General features: G+C 42.5%; 1 protein-coding gene across 1 annotated transcript in view; it reads right to left on the bottom strand.

Moving 5' to 3' along the window:
- Nucleotides 1-210: 210 nt before the first annotated feature.
- The window catches only part of PPP1R21 (protein phosphatase 1 regulatory subunit 21), an 84,885-nt gene continuing 73,492 nt past the window's right edge, over nt 211-11,603 (bottom strand). Inside the window, exons 21-22 of the mRNA XM_088450726.1 lie at nt 3,695-3,823; nt 211-860 (exon numbers count right to left, since the gene is read on the bottom strand). Coding sequence (XP_088306852.1) covers nt 831-860; nt 3,695-3,823 — 159 coding nt within the window. The 3' untranslated portion in view covers nt 211-830. The remainder of the gene's footprint in view (nt 861-3,694; nt 3,824-11,603) is intronic.

Below are 11,603 nucleotides of genomic sequence, written 5' to 3'. Positions count from 1 at the left end.
GTACGCTAGTAATATAGTTTTGCTGTTTTTAACAGCTTTCAGCGGTACAAATAAGATGCATTGTTGCAGCTCAGTTGCAAAGACCCTGGCGTGCCAAGGGGGGTGGGGGATGGATAATAGAATCACAGTGTATAAGGACACATCTGTACAGTATGCATGTATCATTTGGTAAGTAACTATGGAAAAAAAAAACAGCTTTCAATCAACAGGTAATTTTGTAAGAATTTATTGATAAACTTTGATATTTTCTTTCCTTTTTTGTTTTTTTAACACGGACATCAAGGTTTAACAATTGGAGGCATTGTTCATTTGCAAGTAAACAGACCTTTAATGGAAAGGAACTCTCCCTTTTAGCCTCTTCAGTGAGGTCACAGAACCAGACACAACTGATACAAGTCTCTTCCACAAAAAAAAAAAAAATAATAAATTTTTTTTTTTTTTTACAGACATTAAATGTGTTTTATAAATGAAGCCTGAAAAAAAAAAAACCAAAAACACTTTAAAGCTATAGAGTAATGAAATTAAAAAGTTACAAAAAACAAACAAACAAAATAAAAAAAGTGCAATGTAAAAACTTTCAAAAGGAGGTAAAATGATGGAGTGGAAATGAGTTTTCAGAGAACATGTTCCAAATTTCCAATCAGGTCACAGGTCTTTTAAAGGAGCGAGGAGACTGACGCATTTCATGTTTGGCTATAGCCCCCCTCTTGGAGAAAGGGTCCGGTTCACATATATCTCAGGGATGAGCTGACAGCCGACAGCCTCCTCCGACAAACCCCATTCTGCAGTGTACATAGCAGCAACGTTCTCTGCACCAAGACTGGCAGCAACTATCGATTCTTGTTCTTCTTAGAATTTCCCTACAGTTACAAGTAAACAGGAGAATAAAATGCACGTTGCAGTTACGTTTCCAGTTATTTAATAATAAAACTTTGTTCATGTCATCAAACTGAGCAGCACCAAATTTACGTAAAGAGGAACAACATTTAATAAAGCAGAGGTTTGGTGGCTTCTTGCCGATTTGCTACAGATAATTCTAAGAAAGAAAAATTAAAAAGCTAGAATTCCGATTTGTAATCTAATTAGTAATTTCCCTGCTTTTATGGATCAAGGGTTTTACTCTTAGCGCAGTAAAGCAGGCGGCTTTCCCCAGGCACAGAAGGAAGCCATTATCCCAGCACACCTCCCAACACGCAATGGTTTGGGATCGGGCAGGACACGCCTGTCACTCCTGAATGGGCGTGTGCTCACATGGTCACTGCTGTTCTCTTGTGATGAGCACAAAGGTTGCGTTGACGTGCTGTGAGTCAGGACAAAGGTCCTGGCTGCTGGGGACGTTTGTTAGTAATGTGGGCACCTGCCTACGCCGGGACAGCGGGGAGGCATGCTACAGTACATAAGGGGACATTCTCCAGGTAAGGTGGTTAAATGTGGGTCACTGCTTGCAAACTTGCTACTATATTATTGTTGAAGTACTGCTGTAACCTACAGATGATTCCCTCCTGTACTGATAATTGGTTTCCATGACTATGTTTCATGCTGGATGTGTTACTCCCCCCTGTACTGCCTCCCTTACTCCTCTTCTTGCCTTCTGTCTCCCCCTCCCTAGTCTACACGGATTAAACCAGAGGTTCCCAAACAGTCCTCGAGGCACACCAACAGGTCGGGTTTTAAGGATTTCCATGCATAACTGGTGAATTAATGAGTACCTCAGTAAGTTTGATTATATCATCTGTGCACAAGCATGGATAACCTTAAAACCTGCACTGTTAGGGTGCATTGAGGACTGAGTTACGGAAACCCTGGCTTAAACAAAAGATGGCACTATCCCACAGGTTCTCAAACTCGGCCCTCTTGACCCCAAAGGGTGCATGTTTTCCAGGCATGCTCACAGAATCACAAGTGAAATAATTAGCTCCCCCTGTGGACCTTTTAAAACAGGTCAGTGAGTAATGAATACACCTGTGCACCTGCTGGGTGACCTGGAAAACATGAACTGTTTGGGGTCCCAAAGGCCGAATTTGAGAATCAATGCTTGATGCATACCGCACAATGTAATTTCACATATAGACCTAGTATGTGTGCACCCATAATAGAAGCCACCTTCATGTGAAGTGTATACAGAAACCCTTTTACTCAGCTAAGTTGTGACTTTGGTCTTCCAAACACCATGTTTTATAAGTTCCTGCAGCTTCGCCATGCAGTGGGCAGGGAGGGGGTGGGGTTGTGGGATGGGGGGTTTGGTAGAGTCACCTTTACGTGTTTTGATATGTACCCTTCCCTCAAAGAAACATATTTCCTGTAATGTCACTTGTGAAATTAGGAGGTTTACGGTGCCTACAGGTCAAATGGGAAAAAAAACCTTGGGCCCCCTCTCATATAGAGCTTTGTCCTGGGCTCTCTATATATGGCTACGGCGTACGCCAGAATTCAGCAGGTTCCCTTGTATATCCTCCATAGAGCGCACTGGACGCTGATGAGTCTATAGATATATGGGGAGATTGGCCTACACCTCTTGTCCTACATGTGGAACATCTGATGCTGACTTCTGGCATCTGGTCTTGCCTCAGGATTTCAACTTTTCTGGTCCCGTGTCCTGGTCTCTGTTGCCAATTATGGGATAAGGATGCCTTTGTCCTCCCCGGAGACATACATACTTTTTACACTGGCTAAAGTTTGTGTTGCTAGGACATGGCTTGCCCCGCAGGCCCCAACCCTCGCCTCCTGTATTGGCCTTGTCAATCCGAGTGTCTCATGAGAGGTCCCATGAAAGGTTCCATGAATGTCAAAAGAAAATGCCTTTTAAAATTTGATAGAATATGGTCCCTTGAGCAAACCTTCAGAAACACTCTGGATTTAGGGGCATATTTATGTGGTCTGCCCCACAAAAATAAGGAAAAAAACTTATCGTGGCAATAAAGGAATCCTTATTCCCCTGAATGTATTATTCCTCAGCCACTGGACAGGGGCTCTGATAGGAGCGATTAATAGAAGTGTTCGCACCTGCGACTTTCTACTTTGGCCAGCTGATCAGCTACTGTGCATGTGTAGACCTACTGGTAACGCATGTGTGAGCCAGATACATTTTCAAAATGTAGACCACTAGTTACAACAGGCTAATGCCAGAGATGTCTTGGCTGTCGGGGCCAAGCAAACCTATGGGGGCTGCTTCTGCTGTCAGAACTGATCCAGCTCGCTGCCTTTCCTTATACTATGCCCTGGATGGCTATTATGTACACATCTCCTCTGTCGCCTAGTGGCAGGTCCTGTTGAGCCTATATTTCCTGTACTTATATTAAACCAGTCTGTGTGTGCAAATCATATGTATTACTGTATTGTCACATAACCTTTTTCCTTTATTTTGTATTGGTCTTTTATGATATAAAAAACAACTTTCAATAAAAAATTTTGATAAAAAAAAAAATGTGTGCGGAAACCAAATCTTCTAAAATGAACTCTGCGATCCATCCCCAATGATTCCAAAAGTGTCCACAGCCCCCCGGGGCGGGTGCACATATACACAGACAGTCTGAGGTGTGTTCCCGTGGGATGCAGCTCACGTGTGCAAATCTCATGAGCCCCTAAGAGGGAACGATACAGCAATTTCCTCCTAGAAGCCCTCACTGTAAAGCCAATTTCCTGCACTGAGGCTAAGCCAGTGACTTAGATTCAGGAGATAAAGCGCCTCGCTCACCTTGCTGGCCATTTTTAAAGTGTCTATTTCTTCGCGTTGCTTCGATAAGGTTTCATTCATCACACACAGATGATCACTCATCATGCTCAGCTGGTCCTCATAGCTCCTCTTAGTTGTAATTAATTCATCCTAAAGGGGAGAGGGAGAGGGAGAGGGAGAGGGAGAGAGACCACAGTCATTGGAGTGAATGGTCATTTTATGAAGTGTACTGGTGAATTAGTGAAAACTTACATAGGCTTTTTATGCAATTTAGGAATTTAAATAGAGAGTGGTATTTAAATACTTATTATGCGCATATACATTATATTCATATAGGAGGAGGATACCTGGAAGATGGCTAGCGACCATCAATGGCAAAGTTCCGACTGTTCTTCGCCATCAATGGCAGAGAGTGCAGCAATAATTACTTTTTCTCCTAGTGCAAAAGGCCCTTTTCCCCCCCTTCGTTAGTCACTGCCCCTCTTCCCTGATTGACCCACCGCCTCCCGGTCCCCAAACAGTGGAGGCCACCAATGGTGTAAACTAGTAGTTCTCAAACTCGGTCCTCAGGATACCACACAGTTCACAATTTCCAGGTCACCCAGCAGGTGCAGTCATTACTCACTGGCACATTTTAAAAGAGCCACAGGTGGAGCTAATGATTTCACTTGTGAGTCTGTGAGGAGACCTGGAAAACATGCACTGTTTGGAGTCCTGAGGACCGAGTTTGAGAACCTGTGGTGTAAACCATCAATGTTTCCCTGGCGATGCAATCAATGAAAAGGAACGACAGCACCATTAATGGTTAACCATTCAACTCCCATCCCTACCAGGAATTATTAATTTTAAAAAGTTTTTTCTGAAAATGTTCAGTTTAATAGAGCAACACAAGTTATTCTGGGAAGAGATGAAGCTTATACCTCCACATTTGTTCATTTTCAGTGAAAGCTGCCATGTCTCATGCCCACCCATAAAGGCAAAATTAAAAAATATTCTCCCCACGCTGAATAAACAAACACCAGCAATAAAGGGCAGCCACCTAGTGTGCAACACAACACACATACGCAAAACAAATGATGAGTGGTATTAGCAGGAATGAAACAAAGCATCTCCCAAATTACACTGTACATCTCAACGTGTGAATACACACTATAGGGGACTTATGTCATTACGGGGTACAATGATGCGCTGTATCCCATGTCAACCATTACCATCAGCGTCGAGTCCAATTTAAGTTCATACCGTCTTGGTTTCTGAGAGTTAAAACATGTTTTCTAATTGCACGGTTATAAATACAGAGCACCTGCAGCCTCGGAGACAGGTCTTCTGTTGTTAAGCACAGGCTATTCACGGCTAAAAATAGATAAAGCACTATCCTCCCTTTCATGCTGTCACTATCCTCCCTTTCATACTGTCACTATCCTCCCTTTCATACTGTCACTATCCTCCCTTTCATACCGTCACTATCCTCCCTTCATGCTGTGTGCGTCTCAGTGGCTTGTACAATTAGGATGCCTATCACCCTGGCCAGCATGCAAATTGCAGCCACTACTGCCCCCTGCTGTACACCAGCTAGAAGAGCTGTTCCGGAACAGAGGGATTAAAGGGAAGGTGTAAGGTCTTCCAGCTCTGGCGGTTATGTGAACAGATGCAGGATGTTAGAGCTCCGCTGTGGCCTCGCCGGGAACTCCCTTTACAATCTGCATAGTGTCTCAAAACCACGGCCCCCCATTGCCTTACACTCTCCCCCATCTGGGCGCTCTTGAATGGAGAAGCTTTTCTCCCCCTCCATGTCGCCCAGATAGCCTAAACAGCAGGGAGAGCAGAAGTGGGCAGAATCCAATATGGCCACCGTGTTGCTCCTACCTCCCCCTAAGAGGGATCATCAGCTCTCTTAGCCCCCTGCACAAGCCTCTCTCCTAGGGGCATCTTGTCAAATCAGGACACCCTGCGTCCTCTACTTCAAACACATGCCAAGCACTTTACTGAGGCTATTCAGGAACTCTGGTAGATATCTGGGAGATCTGTGACCTGAGTTAATACTGCTGAAAATCGCTTGGGTGAGTTCTTCCACCACTTGCACGCAGTGAAGAAGCACTCTAACCTCTATATATAAAACTCACAACCAGATTTGTAATAAACTGGATGAACTCGAAAATTGTTCTGGGGGGAACAATTTGCACATAGTGGGGCTTCCTGAATCGCTAAGTGGATTGTGTCTATACAACACTGCCTGACCTATTACAAGTCTCTGAGGACTGTGCCAATATGGTTTGTCAAATATTAAAACTGAATGAAGTACAATAAAACACAAGACTTTCTGTACGTTATTAGAAATATTATTTTATTATAAGTGTAATTTCCTATTTTCTATTGAATTTGTATAACTGTATATTAATGTTTAGTCTCATTTTAATAAGAATTTGAGATGTATTGTTTTATAAATACTACATCTCTGCTGTAAATATAGCTAATATTATTGATGTAATATTCTAGATCCATCTTATTTGCAGTTAAGCAATGTAATGTGCTGCCCCTGATACTCAATATTCCCCTCACCCATGATACTGTAAAACAAAAGGAATCCAGCATGGGATAGTCATCAGCGGGGCCCTCAGGCTTTGTGAAGATCCGGCCACCACACAAAGGAGAAGATCCTGACCTATCCAACGTTAAGTACACACAGATCCCTGCCTGTACCCAATGATTTTATTCCCTAAGGACTATTTGAATGTGAACCTATAAATTGTACTGTAGTGACCTTTGGAAGTCAGTGCATTCAGAATTGAAGCTGTGTGTTGGTGCCAACCGCGCATGCGCATTGTAGGGGCGATACTCATTTTATTTCCTTGTTCAAATAAATCTTTAAAACTTTGGAACTCCAAGTAAGCTGATCGGACTTCACAATTATTTTACTTTAATAGATTGCTAAAAAAGCTCATCGCACATGGAATGCTTTTATGGTCACCAACTGTCCTAGGCAGCGCTGCGGGGGGGGGGGGGGGGGGGAATAATCTCTTATGTACAACATCATAATGAAAACTCTTTCCTGTACAAAACCACTCAAGAAGCTCTCACAGTAACTTATCATCAGGACTAGAAGTCTTCCCCCATCTCGCATCTAAAATCTATATACTGTACCTCCAGAAAAAGGTTCAATCCGATGCTCTGCTTACCCAGACCGTAGAAAAACACAGCTCACAATTATAAAGTTTACAGATTAGGTAATAAAGCTGGTAGATTGTTATCTTTTCTCTTGAAAGGTTAAAAGGGCACCGACTACAATAGGGACTTTCAAAAAGCTTGACTGGCACTAGAGTCTCCCAAGTGAAGGAGCTTTTAAATTAATTTTACGAGGCTCTTTTACTTCCAAAATAAGCGCGATACTGTTAACTAAATTTCTGGCAGCGTAATTCCCTCCTCCCGATTTCGGACGACCAGGCAAAAGCACACATTTCACCTATGACCATCTCCAAAAGCTTTCCAAAGCCATTAAATCTCTAGCTCTTGGGAAATCCCCTGGGTCCGACTGCTTGAGCAGTGAATTTTATTGCATCTTAAATAGCAGGGATATTATATGAGACCTTAGTAGCGGCTTCTAGACAGATTTTTTCAAACCATTCCATCCCTACATTTTTTTTTTATTTTGCGTCCTCCAAATTTCAGCTAAACCAGGCAGGGACCTGGAGCTCCCAGGCTCATATATACAGATTTCCTTATTAATGTAGATGATAAATTACTTACCAAGATACTGGCGGAGCGTTTGAAATAGATAATCCCAACGGTTCTTGCCAAGGATCAAACCTGTTTGGTATCACCATTCAGTTACAAACATTCGAAACGTTCTCACTATTGTACACGTTCTCAAGTATTTGGGTGGCAACGTCCTTTCTGTACTTGACAACTTGTATAGGTTCAATTTCCTCCCTACAATGGATAAGCTTAGTAAGGTATTAGACAACAGGGACTATTTTCTTTTGTTCTTATTGGGGCGGGGAGCCTTATTGAAAAGTGTGATTTTTCCTTCGATCTCATACACCATCCAAATGTTACCCATTACCTTTTCAAAAAAAGCATCTGCATAAATATGAGACTACTGCATGTTTGGTAAGTTCCTTTGGCAGTGGAAGAATCCCTGGATTGCCTTCTCTAAAGATGGGTACACACTGGGAGATATATCGGCCGTTCAATCAACTGGCCGATATATCGTGAATGCGTCGGCGGGTGTACACAACGTCATTCACAGACATTTCACATCGACTTTGCAGCACAGCAGATATATATGCACCTGCCGATCGCCCGTACACATGCTCCAGGGACCCGCCGTTGAGCTATAGCTCAACTGGGTGAGCAAATTTAAATGCTCGCCAAGTTGTGATGTCAGGCCCATCACATCGAGCGGACGATTGGTTAAGTGTATATGCACTTCCAATCGTCAGATAGGAGGGCGGGTTGTCCACGTCGACCTAGCGTGTACCAACGTTACGCTTTCCTAGAGTTCAGGCTGGTCTTGGTGCTACAGTTCTTCTAACTTTTATCAGGGCAGACTTTTTTAAGTATATAACAGACAGGTTACTGGATAGGAAGGTATATATCAACAGGCAACTTGAGCGAGCTCTCCGTTATCCATACTCTTCTGATGCATTCCTGCATCTTCCTAAAAGTAGTATTCCTTTAAGGGTATTATCCAACATCCTGTTTCTGGATACTTATCGCACCTGGTTGGTGATCAATATACGCTTCAGTAGAAATTATTTATCCATGCCACTTTCTGCGGCAACCTTTTGTTTTTGTCTGGACTGGAGAACGGTTTATTTCTAGTGTGGAGACATAAGGGCATCTTGGCCATTTGGGATGTATTTGACCCTTGGGGTGCGATGATGGTTTTTTCAGCCCTTCATGAAGAATATCATCTCCCACACACCCAGTTGTCAGATATTTAATTCACTCTCTCCCCGCTAATGTGGCGCCTTCCTCTACCATTGATGAATTAAGGGCTCCGTTTCGATTCCTTGGTGCTAAACCCTATAGAACTCTACTCTATTTGACATCTGATTTAGTCGGCCATTCTGCTGATAAACCATGGAGCAAGCCAGCCACTAGTTGTCAATCTGATTTAGGCGTTGACCTATCCCCTTCCTCAACAAAAGTCACATTTTGAAAAAAAAAACTATGAAAATGTTACATTCCGGTATACACCAAGGAGGTCCATCCCAAAACCATACATAGAGCCTTTTTGTCTCAAGGCCAAAGGAAATAAATGGTGGCGAGCGTGTCTGAAGTGTCGATACCCTACCCTACAGCTGGTTTCTTCTATTAATTCTGCGAGTGTTGAAAAGTTTGTAGATTTCGGGATAACGTACGGTCATTCCTTACATACATTACCAACCTCAGTCAAAAATCGAGACCCTTGAGCAATGCTTTGTTACAATTTAGAAAATTGAGATTTGGTCTCCAAGTGTGCTTTGTTTATTAGTTTTGCATTGACAGTGGCTAGGGAGGTCATCCTGAAGTCCTGGATGGTTGCTGCCCTCCACATTTTGCATTTTGACAGTAGGGGCACCTTACCAGATATACAGAAAGGAATAATTAATTTTTATTAAAAAATGGGGTATATGCATTGAGACGTTAGATGAAACTACTCCATATAATATCATGAAATTATTTAAAACAACCACCTGGTATTCCTATAAGCAATGGTCGTGAGCGTTGGGCCCTTCTGTATTACTTTAGACCCTCTTTTTGTCTGAGGGACGCTGGGGGTGGATTACAGGAGACCACAACCATACTATTTCCCTTATTCGGTTTGTAATCGAACACTAATAGAGCAACGTATTCTATTTGATTTAGCCTTTTACTTTTTCAGTTATGTATGTTATTTTTTGTTTTACATTTCTTTTCCTTCTGTGTTTCATGTTTTTCTTCATTTCTCATACTACCAAAAATATGCATACGTAAGCATTTTTCCCTCAATAAATAAGAGTATATGCCTCAATATTGTTCATTGGTGATGAATTGACTGCTCGTCTGTACTGTAACATTACATATGTCTGAGTATTATCCCCGATTTGATGTGGCTTGTCTCGTTGGTTTATTTGATCTCTTGCTATCTCAATAGATACGAAAATTGTTGTTTTTTTACAAAATAAATAAAAAGAAAGCAGTTAGATAAAAAACTGACAGGTCGAAGGCACTTTTTACCTGGCCCTTTCACAGGGGAAGGGGGGGGGGGACGACTGTTTCTGGCTACATGCTTTGAATACACTTCACTACACACGATGACCTGAGTGGGACGCTTGTCGCCATTTTATACAGAGTGCGCGCATGCGTCGAAAACTGCAAATGGAGCACATGTGTAGCACAGAGAGTCCGCAGTGTCAATGAGCCCTATATGGGTTGGATCACGAGTGGACTGTGCATTCCATGAAATGAGCATTTATGGGAGGTTGCCGTGCATGCGGTGGACATAAGTGCAGATACTAATGCTGAGCTCGGAGCTATGCATCTACACAAAGCTGCACGGACACTCGCATAACCATAATATACAAAGCATGGCTGCAAGGGACTGCGGCACTTGCTGCGGCTTTACGCCTGAATCAGGCCAAGAGATGGCAGCTCTTCTCTAAATGAGCCCCAGAAAGCCTTACAGGAAAAATAAACGTCAGTAAAATACTCTGTTTCTATACACTGAAACAGAACATGAATGATAGAGAAAGAATATGAAATGTGCCTTAAATTCTGCTGTAGACTTATACTAGTGCTTAGTAAAATGCCCAATGCCTCTCTCTGACAGGGCACACAAATGGCAGACTACATTATTCATGTCCCAAACACGAGACCGGAGCATTGCTGATGGCAATCTGCATTCTCCAACATAAAGGTCATCAAGGAATAAAGGAAGCAGGGAAGGAGCGCAGATAAGACGACGAGAGAATAGGATGAGACATTAATACATGGGAAAATGAAACGCTGTTTAGAAGGCATTTCTATAAAGCGATCGGGTCTGATGTGAGAACCAAAAACATCTAATATTCTTTCCTACGGAATTAGCATGAGATCAAAAACATCCGTCTACAAAGAGCTTCTGCTTATCTGGCACAGAGTAAAGTATCATTACAGCATAACAAGGGTAAGGGGCAATTGTTCCGGAGGATATAGATTATATGTAACTAATGTTTTTAATTGTGTCTCAAAAGTTGCTGCCAGCTTCCGGACCACTCCTCAATTTAATCTTTAGGATTCATTTTATTAACAGTTAGTAACACGGTGCCCCCTTACCACACAGCACCTTACAGAGAATATCAATTCATTGGCATCAGTCGCTGACCAGGTGGAGATTACCATCAATATTCCCTAACATACGGACAGAGGACACACAAATACACACATTGTTATACATTTTGTTAGAAGCCAATAAAGCTAGAGGGAGCAAACACAAACTCTACACAGAACTGAAGCTAAAGAACCTAATCTGACCCTAGGTGCAGATGACGCCAATCTACCATTGTCACTGTGATAGGTGCCTCACATGTCGTGTTAGTGAGAGAGTCCTGTCCTTGCTAACACCAATACACAAATGGACGGGCCCCTGCCTCCTGGAAGATCAGTACACCCATCTGCTGCCGCCGTGATAACCCAAATCAGTTCTATACAAGTTACAGGAGGATGTGCAAAGTACACAGGACTGAATACAATAACACTGCACCGTAAACCACACATTCAACTATAATGTAAAAGGGATGTAAAATAAATAATCCCACTGACAATATAAACTGACATTAGTAACACAAAGTCAGGCCTTTATTTGGAGCAAGATAGCATTATTCCCCTTCTATGTCTACATGTTTAGGACCAGGTGTGGTATATTATGTCGATGTGGCCGGATGACCTCGCCAGATTATTGGATTACTGGATCTTGGGATATCAGCAT

This window comes from Taudactylus pleione, unplaced genomic scaffold (genome assembly GCF_031769625.1).
Source record: "Taudactylus pleione unplaced genomic scaffold, aTauple2 ptg000522l, whole genome shotgun sequence".
In the NCBI taxonomy this organism is placed as follows: Eukaryota; Metazoa; Chordata; class Amphibia; order Anura; family Myobatrachidae; genus Taudactylus; species Taudactylus pleione.
This window is presented reverse-complemented; position numbering and strand designations above follow the sequence as displayed.